At 41.2% G+C, this 22541-nt stretch overlaps 1 protein-coding gene across 1 annotated transcript in view; it reads left to right on the forward strand.

Moving 5' to 3' along the window:
* Positions 1-22541, forward strand: part of JMJD1C (jumonji domain containing 1C) — a 114961-nt gene that overhangs the window by 51983 nt on the left and 40437 nt on the right. The window contains exons 2-3 of the mRNA XM_009889800.1: positions 3673-3786; positions 22139-22244. Coding sequence (XP_009888102.1) covers positions 22238-22244 — 7 coding nt within the window. The 5' untranslated portion in view covers positions 3673-3786; positions 22139-22237. The remainder of the gene's footprint in view (positions 1-3672; positions 3787-22138; positions 22245-22541) is intronic.

A 22541-nucleotide genomic window follows, 5' to 3' on the forward strand; every position in this document is an offset into this window, starting at 1 on the left:
CTGCCGAATTGCATTAGGCAGAGAGAAAAACGCACTGTGTGCTCGCTCAGTACTGCTTCCTCGGGAAAGCAGGGCCTGTGGTTGCCATGGGGTTTTTTTTCTTTTTTTTTTTTGGAAACAATAAATAAATAGATGAGTTGTGTTACTGGGCGTTAGAAAAAGCAGTCTGTGAGTAATCCGCTGTATTCACGAGTATTTGGTGAGTGCTGTAGAATAGTTTTGAGATAGTTTGCTGTGAAGTGATAGTACTTACTTTTTTCTAAAAATGTGCTCAGATTTCCGGAAGGTCCAAAACCAACTTTTTCTTCTCGGTCTCAGAGCTGTGCCAGCCTGTAGGCAGGTTACTTCTTGCATGAGCTGGGGTAAAATCATGGGGAGATTGGGGGGGGGGGGGGGGAAACACAGAGTAAGAAATATATTTTATTTAGTATCAGGGATCTTGTTAGCAAAGCAACCAAAGTGTGCGTATGTGTTCATAGAGCTCCATTTGTCCAAGCAGGGAAATTTGGAGGAATAAAAGTGGGATTTTTCTCAAGCAGCCACTTAAGAGTGCTGAAGTCAGATGTCACTTAAAATTGAGTGCTTTCGTCCTTTGCTTAATTGTGGTCTTCAGGGAGTTGGGTTAATGTAGGTGGTAAAAGGAAGCCTTATGCAAGTTTGAAAGGGAGATTTGTGTTTGAAGAGGTTCGGTTTTTCCTGGTTTCAACCAGTATGCCTGATTCTCCCTAGACTCATCCTCCACTTTGGGAATGGAAAGAGGGAGCGTCTTCCTCTGAAAGTCTGCAAGGAGCTTGTTGGACCTTCTTACGTCTATTTTCATGTCGTTACATGCCTTACATGCTTGCCTCTAGTAGCTGACTCTTGCCTGCTGTGCTTTTAGTCTGTTTTTCTTTGTGCATATGCGATGTGTGGTGTTAAGTTTGGTCATGTCTTCTGTCTTAAGATTTTTCAAATCCCTAACCCGTCCCGGTTTGAATATCTGCTTGGTGGCCTATCTGCTGGAGCTGATGGAGTCTGGACTTTGCTTTCCTGAGAAGGCCTGCTTTTTTTTAAAGGGTGGAGTTTTGTTGTTTTTTGATAGTGGGAATGTTTTCTAATAGTGTCTGAAAATTCTCAAGTTGTGTGCAGCTGAGCAGCCATCCGCATATGAGGAGGTGTGTGACATGGCTTAGTTTTGCTTTATTTATTTACATATTTTTCCTCTGTGCTTGTGGGATAGCCTGCATCCTCCACATGCGTATTTTGGGGGTGTTGGCCTGTCTAGAGGCTTAGATCTATGAAAGCAAATGAGAAGGCATTACGTTTCTCTTCTCAGAATAATCACACTCACAGATCTATATTTGGAACTAGTTCTTTTAATACTAGCAGTAAGATAAACCGGTGGCTCACACGTACCTTAATCTGTAGTGTTGTCTGAATCCTGAATGATAACTGCAAGCCACATTCCACACGGTTTCATTTCGGCTAATGATGTGGTATGTCCTGTTGTTTGTAGTCGGAAATGCGTTTCTTGACCTGAATAGTAGCACAGAAAGTTAGAAAGGAGCCAACGTGGAAAAAGTACAACAGTGTATGCAAAGATGCGGGGGCGAATTAAGAACTGAAACACTACAACGTTGACTTTTTAAAGAAAAGTTTGTCTGCTTGTGAGTTTGTACACTCAACACTTTGCAATTTCATGATGTGAACTCCACCCTCGCTTAACTGAAACCATTAGCAATACAAGATCCATTACAGAAAAGTGATGCAAGAGCAAAGGCCCTTTCTCAACTATTAGAGGTTAAATAATTATTTACTATTCAGACTCTGTAGTTAGCATATTATCATATTCTCCTGCCCCTGCAGCCCTTTCATCTAGTTACCCTCTTGTTGCGCTGGCTGGCTGGCTGATAGGTTGGTTTTCTTTTTCCCCCCCTTGCTTGCATGAGAAAGGGTAACAGCTGAAGTGAAACCTTAAATAAAATGGAAACAAGAATGCAGTACATTACATCTGAGCATTTGCAGGGTTGGATCTATTTATTAGAAAGTATTAGGTATCTCCAATGAAGTATTCTCTCTCTCATTTGTGTAGTAAGTGCCAAAGCTGAAGCTCCAGAGAGGCTTGAGTTATATTTAGCCTAATCGTAAGGCAACACCTTTGTAAAGTAGGTAATGAAGTCTGATAAAACCTTGAGTGCATCTCTTATGAGCTGCCTGCAGACTGGCTGAGGGCAGGTCACTGCCTCTGCCGCTGCCCTGCTTAGGTGGCTTTTGTCAGGTTACGGGATTTCTTCGTGCCTCGGTTTCCCCATCTGTAAATAGGTGACTGTGATCCTGCCTTCCTCTTGTAAGTACGTGGGGTCTGTTGCTGTGGGGTGTTGCGTGTGAGCTAGTGATGTTCTGTTGTGATAGCGGCACCTTACAGATGTTGGTGTAGCATTTGCACAACGCTTCATGTGGTTTGACCTGCTCTTGTTTTCCTCTTTGTCTTTTCCTCCTGCATTTTAAATTTAGAATCAGTCTCAAAGGGCATTTTTCTTTTCCTGTCTTCCCTCATTACTATTTTTTTATGTCCTGTAGAATAACTTTCCTCTATTTTTTTCTGCCCCTCCATGTTTTTTTTCCCTTATATCCTGCATGTTCTTTCTGTGGGTCTTTTCTTTTGTTCACCAGTGCCTTCCTCTTGCTGTTCCCGTCTGTCTTCAGGCTCTGGCATTTTCTTTCCCCTCCATCCGCTGGGATTTCCTTTTCACCTGACTCATCCCTTCTCTCGGTACATCCCCGCTCAGTCACGCTCTCCTTGCGCTTCTGTTCCAGGGAACCCAGCCAGCAGGGAAGGGGACCCGCTGAAGTCATGGCTCCCTCCCCACTTGCCTACTGCATCCCGCTGCGTCTGGATGAGGCAGGGTGCTTCTGGCAAAGACTGTATGGAGGCATCGAGGAGCCCGTTATTCCCTGTTTCCCCTTCTCCATGCCTGGCTTTTTGCAGGGGGGCTGGGAGGTTTCCTGCTTCCTCCCATGTGCTGGGGAAGCGGTGAGGGGCTGATGGCCGATGGCCCCTCATGGTTTCTCCAGCACGTGGGAGGAAGCAGGAAAGCTCCCAGCCCTGCTGCAGAAGCCCCGGGACCAGGCGCTGTCGTCTCCGAAGCCGTTGCGCCGGAGCAGCCGGTTGCTGCAGGGAGGAGCGGCTGCGGGGGCGGCAGGCAGCAGTCAGAACAGATGCAGAGACGGGCAGGGAAATGAGATGGTTGACTCGAGGCAAGGTGAACGATTTCAGAACAGGAAGGGAGGGAGCGTTTTCACGTCTGCAGTCGGTTTCCACTTCAGCGTCCTTAGTGTAATTACGACTGCGCTAGCTAGTCCTGCAGGCAGAAAGAGAGGATCTGCGTGCTGAGCTGTATGTTTAAGATATAATCGTGCTCCTGTACTTTGAGCTTCTGTGGTAAACACTCTTGCTCAAGCACAATGAGGGAAAGGAAGAATGTATGGTGTAGTTCCCTTTTCTAGCTGTTTTTCCACCAACGGCACAAAGGAAAAACGACAAAACACAAAATCCTCCTTTCTTGTATAATTTGTTATTCTGTTTTAACTTGTTTTGATGGAAGAATTACGTCAGTGTTTATACAGTCCTGGGGGTTCGATGTGCTGAGCTTTTTTTAATTGGTTAATTTTCTTTTTCTTTTTTTCCAACAGACGTTCAAGCCCTTGGTTGGAAAAAGTGTATACAATTCAATTACTGCAGTAGAATTCCTTGTGGACAAACAGCTGGATTTTATAACTGAAGATAGTGCCTTTCAGCCCTATCAGGTAAGAAATCTGGTTACTGTATAAGTACTGTCCATTTAGCTTAGTTAAAATCCATGTGTTTTATTATTTTTAAGTCCATTTTACAGTCAAGTTCTGTTACAGGAACAATTTCCTGTTGATTATTGGCAGAGATTGTTGCTCGTTTTGTGAAAGGTTGTGTTGGATATTGTATCTGATTCTAGTGAATCTGAGCGTGTCAAAGAGTACTGTGCAACTCATGTTATTGAACCACCTTTAAGCAAAATACTTGACCCCTTTAAAGGTTAATCAGTACTATTAATTGTAGGGCAGATAAAAGATGGTATCCATACTTCTCAAGCTGGGCTTTCATTTCTAGGTCTTTCCACTGCTACAGTGATATCTGACTTACTGGTTTTGTTTTTTGGGTTTTTTTTGAGAATGAATAGCAGAAAATGTTAATTTTTTAAAAAGAAAAAACCCCTTTCTCTTGCTGTTGTTTCTAACCCTGCTAAAATTTCCAGTAGCCTTAATTTTAGTGCTGCCTTCATTAATTAGAAACAAATCAATGTATTAATGTGTGTGTATTTAAAGAACAAGAGAAACAATGATTTTTCAACCCCACTCACCCCCAAAAAAGGTCTAAAAATCTCTTCTATGACAAATAGAAAAACATTTGATACTTCAGCTGGTGCTGAACTGATTGCAATTAGAATAACCATAAATTCTTTCTTATGGCTGGGATGGTACACTGCGGTGATACAGAAATAGTACTTTGAGACTTGGAATAACAGATGGCTCTGAATAAATGCTATGTAATTTTGTCCTGACACCCCTTCTTCCCTCCTCCTTCACCAAGATGTTTTTTTTCCCAATACCAAATATAGAGCTAGAAAAAGAGAAGCGCCTGAGAGAGAATCCTGGGGAAAGGAGAGGGAGGTTCGGTTTGTGGAAGGGCTGGTGCTTTCGTGTCTGTGGTGGGGAAGCCAAACGAGTTCAACGCTTCTTGTCAGGCTGAGGTTACATGTTATGACTCGAGCTGCTGGAACAGCTTACAGCTGCCGCAAAGGACAGTCCCCACTATCAGACGCTAGTGCCTTCAGCCTTCTAAGCCACCACAGCCTTGATTTCCAAAAATGGGGAGGGGAGCCTGTGATGTTAGTGAGCTGAGCTGGATTAGCCCAGGGTGCAGTTAGTGCTGTGGCTTCCTCTAGGGAGGGGGTCAGGGTGACGCAACGCAGAGCGGGATATCCTCCTTTGGCAGCAGCGACCTCTTAAATCAGCTGAGCCATGAAGTGTAAATTCACCCTCAGAGTACAGCCGCAATCTTCCAGATTCATTTTACAAAGCAAATACTTGTGCTAGCGTCTGTCCTTCGCCTGAGATCTATCAAGATCATGTCTCTGATAACGTTCATTCCAGTAACACTAATCAGTCTCCTTTTGGCAATGGATCATTTCTTACAAGATGAGCCGAGCAAAACAAATTGAATATGTGAGAAGGACTGCCTTCTGTAAAACAACCCCATTGCCAGGCCTGGCTGGCAGTAACATAGCAATGCTGTATGCATTTTAGGTTCTTCACTTCAAGGAGTATTTACTGATAGAGTATTAGGTGCAAAAGCACCTCAGTTTGGAAAGGTGCATACAAGTAGATGGTGTCATTTTTGAAAATGTGTCATATGAACAGCTGGCTTTATAATATCTTGGTACGTAATACTGTAATTAACAGCATTAGCAACCTCAGTTTTAAGAGGCGTTGACCAAAAATTGGTACAAAGCAGGAGCTTGTGAAAAATAGTTCCAGATACAAGCTCGGTCTCCCGAACTCTTGGCCTTCATTCTTGACATGCAGAGGGCAACTCTGTGTGAAAGGTCAGGTTGTTTCCTGTGCTCACAGAGCAAACATTACTACCTATTAAAGCCTGACATGGAGGCTACTGATCTGTATCAGTCATTAGTTTGGTGACAAGAGACACCTAAACTGACTGCAGGCATCCAGAATTTGCATCTGAAATGGATATTGCTCAGATCTTGAATGAAGATACATGAAATAACATTGAGCTTTCATCAAAGATTTCTTTATTTGAACGATTATAAGTTTTAGAAATTACTTTCTAAAGTAATGTCTCTTTGCAGGGCTAGCAGTGTCTCATTGCCAGGTTTTATGAGTTAATTGTACAGATAAGAACTCTACTGAATGATAGTGTCTTTAAGAGAAGAGAAACTATTTTTTAAAATATGCTAACTGAATCATGTAGCAGCAGTGTGTTAGACAGAAATATTAACTTGATCATTATGAGACTATTTTCTCCTGAAAGGTGCCCAAAGTGGGAGGATTGGCTCCATTCATTTGTTTTGCTTGGTTTTTTTGTTAATGCTGGAAATCCCATTCCTAGCCTTCAGTCACTTAATGTAAGGGAGTTTTTACTTGCACCTTTTTTCTGGAAGGCCTTCCTTTTCTTTGTTATGAAGACAGGTCCTAGATGTATCCCTGGTACACTTCTTGTGAAAATCTGCTTTTCTAATAATAAGAAAAAAATGGTCTTTTTGTTCCCTTGTTTGGTCTGGCATACTGTTAACCTGCTTTTGAGCAGAAGACAGAACTGTGGAACGATTCCTTGCAGAGATGAGTTAACTTTCAGCCTTTCTAAATGTGTTTAGCTTTTGGTTTAAGCTCTTATGGCTGTACATTTTCAATATGAAGTCCTTGGAGACCATGGTGATCTAAACACTTTTTTTTTTTATTGCATTTTGCTGTTGGTGCTTAAAATTCCAGTACCTTTCTGCCAAAACAAACTTTGAATCTGTGTGGGAAGAGTCCATTTCACTTCAGATACAGTTCTTAACTACTGAGTAATTTTTCCCATCGTTGCGTATAGTCGTAATATGCAGCAGGAGCAGACGAGCATTTTGTATGAATTCTGCTCAGATCAGTTCTGATAAAAAAAGGCAGTGCTTTTTAACATAACTATTGGGCTAAAGACCTTCCTGAATAAGGTGGTGCTGTCCAGTTTAAAGGTGACAACTGCTCAAGGCGAAGAAAACAGCACACTTGGCATCCTTCGAGTCTTGGCAGGAAAAACAAAGTTTGAGTAGGCAAAGAACTAAATTACTGTCATTACCAGAAGTGGTTCTTCCAGAACAAGAGTAAAGAGACTTTGGCAGGACTTGCTGGGGAATCGTGAACCACGGATTCCCATGCCATGTCTGCTCTTTGCATAAATAAACATGTTTCAATTGTTAAGAGATTCAACAACCTTTGTAAGAGCTAGATGAAAATCGTTGTTAAAAGTAGGCTATGCAGCTGCGCTATACTAGCCTGTTTCCATTTTTTCATGTCTTCACAAGGTTTCGATAGCAAGAATTACACTTGGCAGTGAATTTGTTCTTTACGGCTAAATGTATTATGTGATTTTTCCTTTCCTTTACGTGTGTACTGCTTTAAATCCTGCCATTCTCTGTAAAAATTCCCTGGATTCTGTGTATGTGGTGCCTTAAACATCAACCTACAACTTGTTTCCGGTAGCTTTTATCTTTGTTGCTTCATAGAGGATACAAACGGTATTATTGTCTACGTGAAACTTGTGTGTGACTGAGAATGACTCATTCATTAATCTGGGATGGTCAGACCGTTTAGTCATGTAGTTCTTTTTATGGTGGTGACAAGGGGATCTTGAGGAGAAAGCAGATACGAACATTTGCTGTGGTACTTTGCTTGCAATGACATGAAAATTATGTTCCTTTGCAGGAAGTGATAGACATAAAATTTACAACATGCATTTTCTATGTCAAACTAGTATCTGTAGGCAACCTAGTCTTGAAATGTGATGTGTAAGTCAGGTCCCTAATATTTTTCTACTTTGCATTCACAGTATGTCATGTATATTTCGTGATTATGTAAAAAATTGACAGATGTGGTAGGTTTCATAGTGGCTCTTGCTATAGATTGAAAATGAACACACTTTCAAATATGTTTTATTAAAATATCTTAAGCAAAACTACAGTAAGCCTGCACAAATATGTGTGACCTAAATAAAATAATTAGAACTGAAATTATTTTCTGTAATAATGTTACTTGTACTATTCTGGGACAGCTATGTGTCTGTTTGTTATGATACACATAGGAAGTTCAGCAGCAGCAAAGCTGATCATGCCTTAATGTGTTTAAGCATTGTCATTTACTTGAGGGACTATAGATGGGGTTGTGAAGAATTAAAGCTCAGCATATGGTATGTGTGACCTCATCAGTGTGGTGTTTTTGTCTGGGTGGTGTTTGGCAGTACCCGTCACGGGCACTATTGGGCTGAAGTGTGTGATTCTGCTGTTACTGGCCGAAGCAGCTGTAGTCAACTGCTTTATGCTTTGGACAAGCAAATAAAGAATAACAAAAAGTAGTTTATATCCTGTTTTTCCATAATAAAATATGCTTATGGAAAGACCCAGGAAAGACTCTGCTTTGCCCAAACAGTCAGTGCGTTTCAGCTGTGTGTCTGGATCAGGCAGAACAGGGTGAATGATAGATAATAACTTTCCAAATATACACACACATATTTTACGTGTGTTTGTGTGATAATTTATTTCCAAAGGATTTGTGAGCACACAGCACTGGAACGAACATGCGCAGCTGAGCGAGGGCAAAGAATTCAAATTAAGTTCCTTCACAACCATTAAACTTCCTGCAAAGAGGGTATTTTACTACTCAAGGAAGTGGAAGGATGTGCACATGGTATTCAAAAAGTCTTCCTGTGTATTGGGTTTAAAAAAAAAAATAGAAAAAATCCTGCTAAGAATGAATCAAGAACACACTTCAGTTCTTCTCTCTTGGATCCACCCTACTCACTCTTCTTCAGAGCAATTTTTTCTTTTTTCTTCTTTTTTTTTTTTTTTTTTTAAAGACAAGCAACATTGCCTAAGTGTTTCAAAATGGTAAGGTCTGCCTGTCTACCTCTGTGCTGAAGGTTGCAGATGTAAAGATAGGGCACTGAGAAATCCCCTGTGGGAGGTGTTACATGCACAGTGATAGGCGTGTGTACTTTGCTCTTTTTCTAAATTGCACGCCTGAGAGCTGACAGGTCAAATGTCTAACACACCTTCAAGGTTGTTGAAGTAATAATAAAAAAATTTTCTCACTAATCATGAAATAGGTACCTTGGATTTATCAAATACTGCACTAATCTTGCTTAATCTATTACAAATTCAAGTTTTATATGCCATGAAGTAAGGCTTGACAAAAGAGTGTTATGCAACTCTGATACTCTCCTTTTCTGTTTATTATGGGCAGGCATTGGGTATTTCAGGCCTGGATGCTTTTGGGTTTTGACTTGTTTGCGCATTAGAGCAAACCAGTCGTGTAACGTGGCTTGTGTACTAATGACAGGTACACATAAAAATTCTTTAAACATCTTGAAACAGGGATAAAATAATATTTTTCTGTCTGCATTTGAAGCACCCCATAATCATACAGTGCGCTCATCTTTCAGACTTCTCTTTCTTTAAACTTCAGGCTTAAAAATAGCTACTGCAGCTGAAAATTACTTTTCCCATAATCTTGTACCTCCACTGACCAGGCAGGCCGGAGCTTTTGGGTTGGTCCCACCCTTTGAGGTTGACAGAAGCAGCTTGGGAACTCCTGGTGCTGGCCAGCTGGCGGCTGTGGCTGTCATGTGCTTCGCCTCTGCTTTCGTTTCCTCCACGGGCGACAGAGGCACACAGAGCTTTCTGCATCTTTAACTCTTCTCAGCGTTGTCTTTAAGAGCGGTCTCTATTCTTTCCCACGTCTCTGATGTCTGGACCACCCATAAGCAGTCCAGCTGGCTTCTCTGGCAGCATCGTAAAGAATGATGGTCTAAACAACTTATTACTGACACATCTATGTTTAAGTGTACGGTTCCAACGTGAGGGGAAGCAAAAGGCTGCATCCAGCTAGAAGTGGGTCAGATGACTCATACTCGTCCTTGCTCCCTGTTACACGTGTGGGACAGAAGAGTTTCATCGGAGCGCTCGCAAGGAGAGAGGAATGAGGGAGGAGGGATTGGCACCCTCTGTTTGCAGAGTCAAAGGGAGATGTGCATCGTCTCTCCTAAGCCTGTATTTGTGCCTCCCTTTGAAAAAGAGCTGCTTCCCTGAGGACTTCATCTGTCTTTATTCTGAAAATAGGTGGATTAAAATGGTACCTTTCTGGTTTACCTTGATTTCTTAAAAAATAAGGGCTTCAGTCACTTTTTTGTCTCTCTCAGTGAGGTTTGACAATGGAGTGGAGTTCTTCCAGATCATGGAATAGAATTGTTATGGCTGGAAAAAGCCTTTAAAATCATCAAGTCCGACCGTTACCTAACTCTACCAGGCCCACTTCTAAACCATGTCCCCGAGCACCATATCTAGATGGCTTTTAAATACATCCAAGGATGGCAATTCAACCACTTCCCTGGGCAGCCTTTTCCAGTCTTTGATAATCCTTTCAGTGTAGAAGTTTTTCCTACCGTGTAACCTAAACCTCCCCTGGCGCAACTTGATGCCATTTCCTCTTGTCCTTGCAGTTGTAACTTGTGAGAAGAGACCAACATCCACCTATCTCCAACCTCCTTTCAGGTAGTTGTGTAGGGAGCGATAAGGTCTCCCCTCGGTCTTCTTTTCTCCACGCTGAAGAACCCCAGTTCCCTCAGCCATTCCTCGTAAGACTTATTCTCAAGATCCTTCACTAGCTTCCTTGCCCTTCTCTAGACCGTCTCCAGCACCTCAGTGTCCTTCTGTCTGACAAGCCTGAGGGAAAATGAGTAACATGGAGGGGAGGCCATCAGTCAGCAGACGGGTGCCTTAGTGGCCACAAATAGCGTGGCTTCTCCAGGTAGTAGGAGGGAGTTCAGGTGGAACTGCTGTGGGCCATGGGAAGGTACACGAGGAGGAAGGGGAGAGAGTTGTGCGGTCCTGGGATAAGCTGAGGTTGCTACAGCAGCGGTAGGTCTCAATTCCATAGGCAAATGAGTTTCCTTCCACTGCTGTAGATCAATTTGTTTTACTCTTCCTACAATTTTTCAAAAATCACGTCTGGTTAAGTGGTTTGACTTCATTAACCCTACTCTAGGAGATAACATTGAAATAAATAATTTAAAAGTTAAGAATTTGAAACAGAACAGATGGAACAAAACTTGATTCCTCTTTGAAGGTGAAGATCACATCCTTTCACTGAAGTATCTTAGTACTTCTTGAACACAGTTTTGTAATTACTGAATTTAAAATCCTTCCAGTGTTTCTGGGTAAGGAACTTCTTATGTTTGATCACAAATGATTACTTTTTTCACCAGTAAAAGCCCATGAAAATACCGCTCACTAGTAAGAGAAGGGCACCTTATCCTCTTTTCTGTGTCCTTAAAATTTCCAGTCTTCACATTTGATTTATTAAAAATGAAAGTTTAAAGTATTTTTCTTATGTGATGTATCATGACCAATGCTACAGACACAAAGTCAGCTCCTAGAGAAGTCTGTTTCACTTTATAACCAGATAGTGCTTTGCCAGTGTGTTCTTGCATTCCCAAATAGTTGCTCTAGGTTGGAATTGGGAATCCTTAAGTGCTTTGGGGAACTTGGAAGTGTGAATGAGGGTAAAATCCTGCAGTCATTATAATATTAGAGTGCTTACCCAGGGAATAGAGTAGGCCTTCTTGCATTCAGGTAGGGGGGAAACTATTTCATTGAAATGTGTTCTTCCCAGAATTAAGCTTTAGCTTGATGTGATAAACGCAATAGCCCATTTGATGAAGTGCTCATGGTTTTGTTTGCTTTTGTTCCTTCCTCTGATACAACATAGCTTTGTTGAGGGCTGCTACTCTGTAACTTTTTCTTAGATGCAATTTCAAAAACACATTTTCTAGTAGAAGTATTATTTTGTAGTCTAGGGTTAGTGCTTCATGAAAACTACTCCACAGCCTTCAGCAAGCTGCAGTTAGTAGAGTTTGAGAGCTATACAGTTCCAGGTGTGTATATGGAATTCCTTTTCCAGTCCAGACATCTGGGGAGAAACTCAAGTGATTTATACAAACTTGGATTTTATTTTTTTTCCAGTTAAAACCAAGAATCTTACTGTTTTCTTAGACACTGGAATAACTTTACTAATAAAACACAAAGTGCAGTATATGTTTTGATATAGAGGGCTTGGTGGGCAGTGCATTTCCTGATCAAAATTCGTTTCTTTTTAACTATACTACATAATTATAGTTCTGATGTTTTTTTACTACTCTTGTTTGTAAATACTGATGCCCCCCCAATCTAGCAAACATTTCCTGTCTTTTGGATGGAATTAAAATTAACTATTCCTGTTTTTCTCTGCATCCCCATTGTCTTGTGTGTGTCTGCCAGCATTATTGGGAGTGGTATTTTAGTATGCTTTTGCTGAGCAAATGGGTTTGAAGCACAGTTATTTCTGCGCACCTCACAAATTATTCTGTATTTTACGATTTTACTAGTGGATTTTAAGCATACAGTTTGGAAATCATATTTCAACCATAGAGGCTGGATTTTTACCCAGTGTGAAGGTGTTCTTCCCTTTTGCTATCTTCTCACCACTCCACGCCGCTTTGGTATACAGCAGATAAAATCAGGTTAAAGCAGATTTCAGGATGCATAAGACTTGGTGGCTAAAGTGTGGTGTTTGACAGGCTTTTTTTTTTTTTTTCTTCCTCCCCCAAGTGGTGTAGTTCAGTCTTGAATTATGTTTTTAATAGGAATTTTTTGGTTTTGTGTGCTAGTAGGTTTATCGACTGAAAAGTATGGTGAAATAGACAAACATTGTATCAATTTTAAACACTGAATGACGTTCCTAAGTTTACCCCAAGGAGCTTATTGCAGCACCAACTGAAATGTCCCTGTTTTCTGATCAGCAATTTAATCTTTCTTCTTTGCAGGACCCATCTATTCTATAAAAGGCATAGCTACTGCTTTCTCCAGAGTCGTAGAGGGCTGTAGTGTTAATCCAAATATGATATACATCCCAGCTGGTCAGACCTCTGTTATTTATAGGGAGAATTCCTAAAATGGCTCCAGCAGGTCAGAACGGAGCTCTTAGCAGAAAAAAAGCACACAATGATGGCTGCATTGATTCTGATACTGTCTCGGAGCAGAGGCAGCATTTCCCTGTTTGCACAGTGATGGGCTCGCTGTTGTATGCCCAGCCAGATGGTTGGAGAGTCTCTGCGCCGTATCCCTGAGACCAGAGAAGTTTGTTCTTCTGAAAGAAATTCTGCAGGAAAATGTGCTAATTGTTTTCCCGGCCCAGATGCATTGCTTCTGTACAGTGCTGCCTTAAATCCTATTAGCAATTAACTTTTCAAAGTTCTGTGGAAATACGGTGGTATTGCTGGCATGTTGGCAACACTGTTCTGTAGCACTCACTATAAGAAACACGTTTTCAAACAAACCCCAGAAAACCACTTGAAAACAAAACATTAATGTAATAGTAATTGTGGACCAAACTCTACTGAAGCTGGCTTTCAAGAACACTTTGAAGATATCTGATGTATTCTTTCCTCTTGACAATGAAAAAAATGGTTAAGATATTTTTATTGTTGGGAAGGATTTGTATTCTGCCCATAGTCCTCATGAGTTACAGGGGGAAAGGAGTTGGAAAGCTCTATGTTCCCAGAGCTCCCGGTGAGTTCAGATTTATTAAATAGGATTGAGGACATCTGCAGAAGAGCCTAGGTAGCTCTGTGACTGCTGGTAATCTAAGTTGGTGGTATTCAAATTACAGAGCAGAGAGTCATTCACAAGAGTGAGATACTCTGATGCATGTTTCTAGGAGGTGGTGTTGACTCTAGGAGCTGTCATCAATCTGCCATGTATTGGATAGTGTTTTACAGGTTTTTTTTTTTCTGCAGATTTGAATTGAGACCTTTGCTCCTCAATACGGTAGGCTCTTAGTTATCGCTAGTCTTGTCAAATAATACTGTGTTGCTGAGTAATGCAACTGATAGAAGATTTGATGGAGGTAACTACTGTGAGATAAGAGATGAACTATCTGGTCTTTCATTATCTGTGGCGGCGGTATACAGCTTTCCAACTCTGCCAGTTCATGCTGCCACAAGTAACTTCTGCTGTCCCTGATACAAGGAAGATATGTCTTCTGTAAAATGGTCAGACTGAGCAAGAACTGATCTCTTGGCTTGATTTCTGGGGCCATTAGACTGCCTTCCTAGCAGCCCACTAGTCCAGGCAACTGATGATCAACAGAATGTACTTTCTTTTTTCCTTACAGACACTTCCATCCATACAGCTTGTCCTTCAGCTGATAGGATTTGGGGAGTTGTTAGATACCTTCAGAAAGCTGTTCACAGGGTGTCTGGGTCTCAGTTTAAATTTTAATAGCAATGTACAAAAGATTTTTCTCCGATCTACTCACTTAGCTGCTCTCCTTGTTAGCATCAGCTTCGCTCTGCTAATTGCTTGCTTCAGGGAAACGTCTGCACTTTGAGGTTTCTTTTCCCATAGTGGCATTGAGTTGCTTGGTAAGTGACTCAAAGGCTTGTTCCAGTATCACCACATGACTTGGGAGTTACTGGCTGAGTGGGGTAGGACCAGTACTCCCTCCCTGGTTCTCTTAGGAGTAGATAAAACAAAATGGAAAATTAGGACAAAGTTGCATATTGCTGAGATGGTGGTGATAAATATATGGAGCCTGCAGTGCGGAAGGGGAAGGAAATGTGATTCAGTGGAAAAGGAAAGAAAAGCAAATGTATGGCTGTGTCATCAAAATGAGGGAGAAGATGGACATGGAGCAGTGCTATTCACTTGACCTTTGATTTGTTTGTATGTGGAGAAGAATGTAAGTAGTACAAATGGTCACTGCAGCACTGTAAGTGGAAGCTGACAGCCCACCAGGTTTGTGGAGGGGAGCCACTTGTGTGGGGAAGTCTTTAGATCAGATGCTAAAAGATACGTCTGTCACTACAGGAGATTTTGCTTTCTGTCCCGCTCTGTCACACCGAATAGTTTTCCTGTTTTCTTCTTAATCTGTAAATCAGATCAGGACCCAGATTGGAATTACAGTGACAGCACTTTGTCCCAGCTGCTCAAAGAGAGGGTGACATAACCCATGAACAGAAGGGTCATCTTTTTTTAATCCCTGTTTTTGAATGCAAAACTATTGTTTAAGTCACAAGAGCATTTTTTAGATTGTTTTGTGACAGTATCTGCCTGGCCCAGGTTTGGTTTTGCTTATCCATTGTTGGCTGCTTGCTTCCCTGCTGCATGCTGGTTCCGTATGCTGCTCTCGTTTCCCTTCTGCCTTTCCATACTGGATTCTCATCTGCAGATACAGGAATAACGAGCTAACTTGTAAAAAGCAAGTTTCCCGGCATGCCCATTTCACATGAGACATTGGTAGTCTTCTAGGAAAGCAAATATCTCTGTTTATTTTCCTGTTTGTGAGTTAAAATCAGGGAAAATATTAGACTACGAGTCAGATTTTTTCCTGTATATTTATGTTCCTAACTCTAATATATTTTCCATAGCATAATTGTATTAAAATTAGTAGATTTTTTTTCTGGTATTCTTAGGGGTGTGAGTTATTCTTCCAGAACTGAACTAATTGGTGCAATGATGCTTCTTCAAGCCTGAAATCGTGACTTGGGGAAGCATACGCATCCCTGCTCCTGTAATTCTCAGACCTGATAATTAGAATTTTAAAATCCGTGTCAACTCTTTAATTATTGAACAGGTGAAATGAGGAAGGAAGTAGAGTGTGTGGGGAGTAGTATTAGGCATAGGGAAGAGTGGGGAGCAAAAGAAAAATTGTTGATAGCTTTTCCTGAGAGATGTGAAGTTTACTGCCATTTGGAAAATAATTAACTTTTTAGTCTTCATCTTTTTTTATTTTTCCTGTAGTTTGAGCTTTCTACTTACAGAAACATAATCGTTGCTGTTAGACACTGACAGTAACCCCTAATGTTAACTATTTGTGGTCCGAAAGACCTATACAGGTTTGTTCTTTGCAGAATAGTGCCTTCAGAGCCCCTTGTTGGGAAAGGCGTAGTTATCCCTGTTCTCTGGCCTGGCCTTTGGGTGTCGGGAGAGCGTCACTGCCCGCCCCTGCCTTTCCCTGTGCGGCCGTGCCTCCGCGCACGTGTGAGCAGGGCTGACCTCAGCTCGACTTTGTTTCTGCTTTAGGGGTCAGGGTTGTGCCTTCAAGCTTGACTTAACTGGTTCAGATGTAGCCCAGCAGCTGCCAGGTTTGAATGAGGTAAATTGTGACCGTGCGCTCAGAACAGCAGAAAATAGGTCAAGTGTGGGTTGGGTTTACATAGAAAGCGCTAGCGTCGCCTGGTAAGCCTAAGCCTCTTCTCTCCGCTCAGACAAAGCCGTTTAAGGTAAACTGGGAAGTTACCATCTCCCAAAAAAACTTTCTAGCCTTCTGTAGCCTTGGTGTTTCTAGCTAGCATTGCCCTTCGTGAGAAGCCTGGAGCGGGAGGGAAGTTGCCCTTGTTGCAGGGGCACGCGGTGGGTCGGGTCGATGTGTTTTCCCTGGAGCGGTCCCCTCTGGAGAGGCGTTTCTCTGCTGGCTTGTGCGGAGCAGCGCAGCCCTGCAGCCTTTGGCGCCTCTCTGACCTCCTGCCTGCCAGCTGCAGTGGCGTGGCAGCTGGGGTAGCCTTTCACTTGTCAGAAAGGAATAAGGAATATACTGTTTGCCAGCGTTTTATGCAAGCATATATGTCTAGGAAGATGGGTGAAGCAGCAGATGATCTCTATATTTTAGTCTCGGCTAAATTTGATGATTTTTCCTGTAGGGTTTTGGTGTGGTCCCTGTGGCCTTAGCAGCACTTGCCTGGTGATACCCTCAGGGGTGTCAGTTGCTGCCAGTTTCTCTGTGTATGAGTTAGATTCTCATCTTTTGCTACTGTAAAAAAAGTCTTGTAGCATGGCAGAGGGATACTGCCAATTAATAGATGATGTTGTTGTTAAGATCTTTGGTATTCTGCCCATCCAGATTTTATATCACTGTTTTGTTTGTGGCTTTTTTTCCCCTGCTTATTCGGATGTCAGGCAGGACAATATTAAGATTGATGGTTTGTTAAAAAGTTATAATCAGTGAAGGAGATTACAGATCAGTGATATAATCAGATATGTCAGGTGACACAAGCAGTGAGAGAGAAAAAGAGAAGGAAGGCTAGTTATCAAGGAATGAAAATAAGGAGAGAATTTTTTAATGTTAGAAAATCATCTTCTAAAAGGTGGCATTAGAGCACTACTGTGAATTCGCAGCAGTCTAGATTTTAAAAACAATACTTTTTGCTGGCACTGCACTCAAGACTGTTGGGGCAATCGCTAGGCAGGTGTTGACTTACCTTCTTGCTTGTTTTTCAGACTGCAATTTCCAAATTGAATTTCTATGCAGCTGAAGTTCCATGCAATTGTAAAAGGATTTGGTGCAGAAGGGGAAAAAAAACCAACCCAACACTAAAAGGGTGGGGGGTTCATTTTATAGAAACTGATTTCAAAATACTCACTCATGAAAACAGAAAACGGAAGGTTCAAGTTTTTGACGCTTTGATCTCTGAATTTTTCATTTGCACTGTTTGAATTTAAATGTGGTCCGCCTGCTATTAAAGTACTAACAAAATGCTTGTTTCTATGTGCAGCGCATACTGCGTAAGCATTGTAAACAGGACTCTCAAGTTGGTTATGTACTAGTTTTCATTTAATTCGTGTCCTAAATTTTCAGAAAACCTCTAAGCAGCCAGAGGAAGCTATAGTTAATTAAGCCACAGATGGTGAGGACTAATGTGGTGTTGACCTTTGCGAGGACTGCAAAATCTACTTAGTCTTTCTCTGTAAAACACTAGCTGAAATGAGTTCCTACTGATATTAAAAAGATGTCCTTGATGCATTGAAGCCAAATGCAGGGGCACGGTGGCCAAGGAAAGCGCTTTCCCAAATAAATGCTTGCAGGTTTTCATGCATGGTGTGTGTTGAGGCTTGGTCTTCAGGGCTCTGATTTAAGCCTTTCTAGTGCCAAAAGCCACTGTCATTCCAGGACTGGTTTTCCTGGAATGCGTATAGTCAGTTCTCCTCTTCTCCTTCACTGAAAATGGAGAGTTGACAGCTGACTGGTGTTTCTATACCCTCCTCTAAGCAGCATGCAGGCTGTGTGATTGAGGGTAGGGGCAGCTACTTGGATCCACTTTTTAGTTGTTGTTTTGTGCTCCAGTGTTTCATGTCTTGATTTAATGAACTCGTTTCTGCCCCTCAAGTTTGTGAAGAAGACTTGAAGAAGTATTTTAAAATGCTGAGGAAACATCTTGCTTCAATAGTGCAGGTCTTGTTGAGAAGTTGTTGAAATGTGCAAATGTTCCCACCACACACATGCCCGGCTGCCCAAAATGGAAAAGGAGCCTGTGGTCATTTGAGCCTTTCGGAAGGCACTCTGTATGGTCTTTAGGCAATGTGCAGGTTCAACTCGTCCAGGGATACCTCTCAGTATCTGGACAGTGTTTTCTTGGTGGATGGGGCTTAAGTAGGAGAATACTATGTTTATTGGGATTTTTGACTTGTTTTTCTGTGGGTACTGTCTTTGAAATTCCAGATGGATTCATGACTTAAAGGAATTTAGAAGCATTATAAGTGATCTGCCCTTGTTCACCTGTGGCTTTGAATGATAAATTATGTTTGTCCAAATAAGCTTGCTGAAAATGCTTTTGAGAAAAATGATTTCTATTTGCTGGTTAGAGCAGCATGGTATCCTAACCTGATGGTGTAGTCTGTAGTTTCCAACCTGTTCCATTATTTTGCACCAGAAGAAAGAGCAGATATACTCAGGAAAACACTGTGTCACTTTATTTGGGAAAAATTCATTCTTTATCCTTCTCAGGACTTCCTAGGAGTCAAGCACATCCCCAGCAGGTAAGAATTCTCACCAAGAGAGACATGCAGTCGACTCCAGTATGCTTTGGATAATTAAACAGAAAGTCCACTGCACCAGAACTGAATTCCTCTTTTGGTCTGGAAAGAAGGAAGCGTAGCAGCAGAGATCTAAAAAACCTCACATAGCTTCTGATAGTCACGTTGATTCATGTGACTGTCTTCCAGAAGGGCAGGAGGGATTATCTCGACCATATCTTTCTAGCCCATGTGCCCTTTGTCTTCTTCCCAGTATTGTATATAGTAATTTGTGGAGCAAGGGGCACTGCCATATGAAGTACCTAAAGAGCTTCCTACAGTAACTTTAAAGCAGAAAATTGCAGTCCCATTTATTTGATTTGCATTCTGCTTTGTATTTCATAAGGGTTTCAAACCAGCATTAACATCCTCCTGGAGGAGGTATTCCAGGACTTGTGGAAAATCTAGTCTAGGAGAGAGTACCGTACTTACTTTTGTGAGTGAAACTACTTTCAAATGAGGAAAAGTCTGGAGGAAAATCCTACAGGGCATTTTTAATTCTTCAGTGGGTTAGTCTATCAGTCTTGCTACTCTGACCAAGAGGGTGGGAAAACTGAAGGTCATAATTGCCAGAGTTCAAATTTGTAGACAAGAGTTATTGTTTCTTGAGCAATATAAGTACAGGGTAAGGAAAAAGACTGGGCGCTGCAGAGTCATCTGCTCATCTTCAGTGCAGATGAGGGGGAGAGGGAGGAGACTTGGAGGGAAGAGACTGCAAGTCATCAGCCTTGCTTGTCACCCTGTCTGCCTGTTTTTGCCAAAGTTTGTGGCGTGTGCTAAAACAGGGTACTTAAGGCCATCACCTTTTAGTTTAACACATTATGCAATTAATTTCCTGGTTTTAGATGTTCAGATTTAAGATTAACACTGGGAGAAGGTCAGTCATGGCACACACGTTTTTTCACGGATATATGTAATATGTACACAAAAGAACAGAATTTTTGACCCTTCAGGAACCTTTTGTTTTAGTATCTTGATACTGAGCTTCAGTTGTCAGTTACAATTTTACTTTCCTGTACTGATTCCTGTTGACCAGTGTATAGCATGTTCATGTCTAGAAGCAAAACACTTCCCCTCCCCAGTGACATATGTTAAATGTGTACTTTCTGTGTGTATTTAGGAACCCTGGGTTCTCTTTGATGTCCTCCACGTAATCCCAGTCAGACCTGCGTGTAGTTTGTGTAATGAATCTTTGACCTCACTTGTGCCTTATGTAGCTCATCTTTGAGATGATCTCATCTTTCTCCAAGTGAGGCAAGCAGTACAAAATGGACTTTGCAGTCTCCTTTTCTAATTGTTCACACCAAGCGCTCTCAATCAAAGGTGCTGGTACGTCATGGATCTGAATAGGAGATGAAACAGCAATGTTTAAAATATACTGTCTGTAGGATCACCAGTATCTTCAATGTCAAGTTGAAAAAAGACAAAGATGCTTAGGAAAGATTTGAAATAAAAAAAAAAAAAAAAAGAAAAGCAGCAGTGTGTGTTGCTTTCAGAAACAAATCAAAGCTGGCTCAAGACAGTAGACTCAAAAATTTTGCATAAAGAACTCAACGAAGTAGAATAAGAATACCAGGTCTGACTTCGTGGTACCTAATCAATGTGTATAGTCTTGAAACGAGGAGAAAAATTTTCATAGGTGGGACTGAAGGAATTATTCAAGATCTGCATATTAACGGCATTTTTAAGCCAGCCAGACTTCTAGTATTGCAGTATCTCAGTCCGTTGCTCAGGTCTAATGCTTGTGAATCTGAGAGGGGAAATTCTGGGTAGAGGAATCTCTTGCCGCTGCTGTGAGAGTGCATGGGAAGGAGGACCTGAATGATCATCACACAGCTCCGGTTCCAGAGTCTGTTGGGTTCCCCTGGCAAATCATTCCCTCTTTCCAGTGGTGGTGTTGCTTTTGTGTGTAGGATCAATGCAAAAATGGATTTGTACAGGAGAGTAAAACAGCTAAAACTCTTTTTAGATTGCCTCGCGAGAGGGAGTGTTTTGCTAGTCTGCCATCCTTGAATAAATTTTAGTGTTGACCCTCTTGTGCCTCTGATAATGCTAGCAATGTACTTGCCTGGTTGGTGTTTTTAACCTGGTGGTAGAGGTGCTGTTGATCTTCCCCTTTGCTTTTACTTTGTTCCACTTCACATGTATTAAAACGATGAAATTGACCGTTCCTTCTGGATCTGAGGCCATATCCTTTTCAAAAGCCTAAGGAGAGAGAGTAATTTTCTCTAATAACCGAAGCACTGATGCATTCTCCATAATGGAGCACAGCAAATCTTCAAGTGTCAGGAAGTGAATTTTGAATTTGCTATAGACATCCTGTGATCTCTGGGTTAGCAGGAATAATCTCATCCAGATGAATAGAGAGAAATTGCTCGTGTCACTTAAGGGCCTGGCAGCAATGCACGATTCCCTGAGTGTTGCTTGTGTCTTTGTATTCTATGGCTGGAGCTCTTCATTATCAATTGTGAAACATCAAGGAACTTGTTGGAGATCAAGGAAAGAAATTACTTGATCTCAGCTGCAGTACTGATAAAACATTTTTCATTTTGTATGTGGAGAATCGCTCTGATTATTTTAGCTGTCTGAAGTTCTCTCGGCACAAATGAATGTTCCTGCAGCTCACGGATTTTCAAGGCTGTCTTCTGCATGAGGAGTCGCCAGGCAGTGGTGCAGCTTTATTTCTCTGCCACAGCCTCAAAGGCAGAAACAGCCAATTTGCTCTGAAATAAAGAGAAATAGGTTCCAAGAGTCCAGAGATGAATGATGATTTAAGCCATGCTTTCAAGGATACGAACCAGATTTTGTGCCTAGTTTTTCCTTGTTAGGAGGGCAGTGCCCCCAAATATGTCTCAATTTCCCTGATGATGTCCTGGTCAAATCGTGACCAGGACCAAAGGATCTGGTCCAGGAGAACTGAATATAGTAAAAATAAAAATTAAAGAATGCCTTATTTGAAATTACCTAATTAACAAAGGCCTACATATTTGAAAGTCAGCAATGGTGTTTCTCTCAAAATGTTTTTCTCTTATGCATTATCTTTGTGGGGTTTATATCTATGTTTATGCTTAATGTGTCCATATTAAATTTACAGATACGGAAAACAGTTACATTTTTTTAAACTCATTTAATCATTATTTTAACAATTTTTTCTGCATACCTGAAAACATTGAAGTCTTTAGAGGGCAATTTTAGCTTGTAGTAAGACAGTATTTATGAAAGTGTGATCCTATTAATAGCTTACAAGTCTGGCCACATGTGGGATCTGACATACCATGTTCCCATGAAATAACTTCTAGCACTATGTTGCGCTTTTAAGTTTCTTCTAAAAATAACACAAGGATTTGTAGGCAGTCAGTAAAATTAGCATCAAACTACTTAATATTGTACTTTAAAATACATCTAGGAAAATAAACAGAAATGTTACAAGTAAACATAACATATGGTTCTTTTTTTAATCTCTACTTTAGGACGACGTAGACAGTCTAAACCCAGTTCTCAGGGATAACCCGCAGTTACATGAGGAGGTAAAAGCCTGGGTAAAGGAACAAAAGGTTCAGGAGATTTTTATGCAAGGTAATTATGTGGGAAATTGTGTTATTTTTATTCTGTGTTAGCTAGTTTAAGGCCATTAGTTGTGTTGGGCTCATCCCATAGCATTTGTGATACAATGGAGAATATATTTCTAACGTGGAAGTTATTTTTTGGAAGTATTTCTTAATTCCAGAAAACAAGACTATGTAAGAAGCTGTGCATGACTTCTTCAGACTGATCTTAACTTGTTTGATGTCTTAGTGATTATAGCAAAAGCCGAGTGTCATTAGTTTGAACGCAGATATTTTGTAAAATTTGTTGTGAAAATAAGTGTGTATG

The sequence above is a fragment of the Charadrius vociferus genome, unplaced genomic scaffold (assembly GCF_000708025.1).
Source record: "Charadrius vociferus isolate BGI_N301 unplaced genomic scaffold, ASM70802v2 scaffold738, whole genome shotgun sequence".
NCBI lineage: Eukaryota > Metazoa > Chordata > Aves > Charadriiformes > Charadriidae > Charadrius > Charadrius vociferus.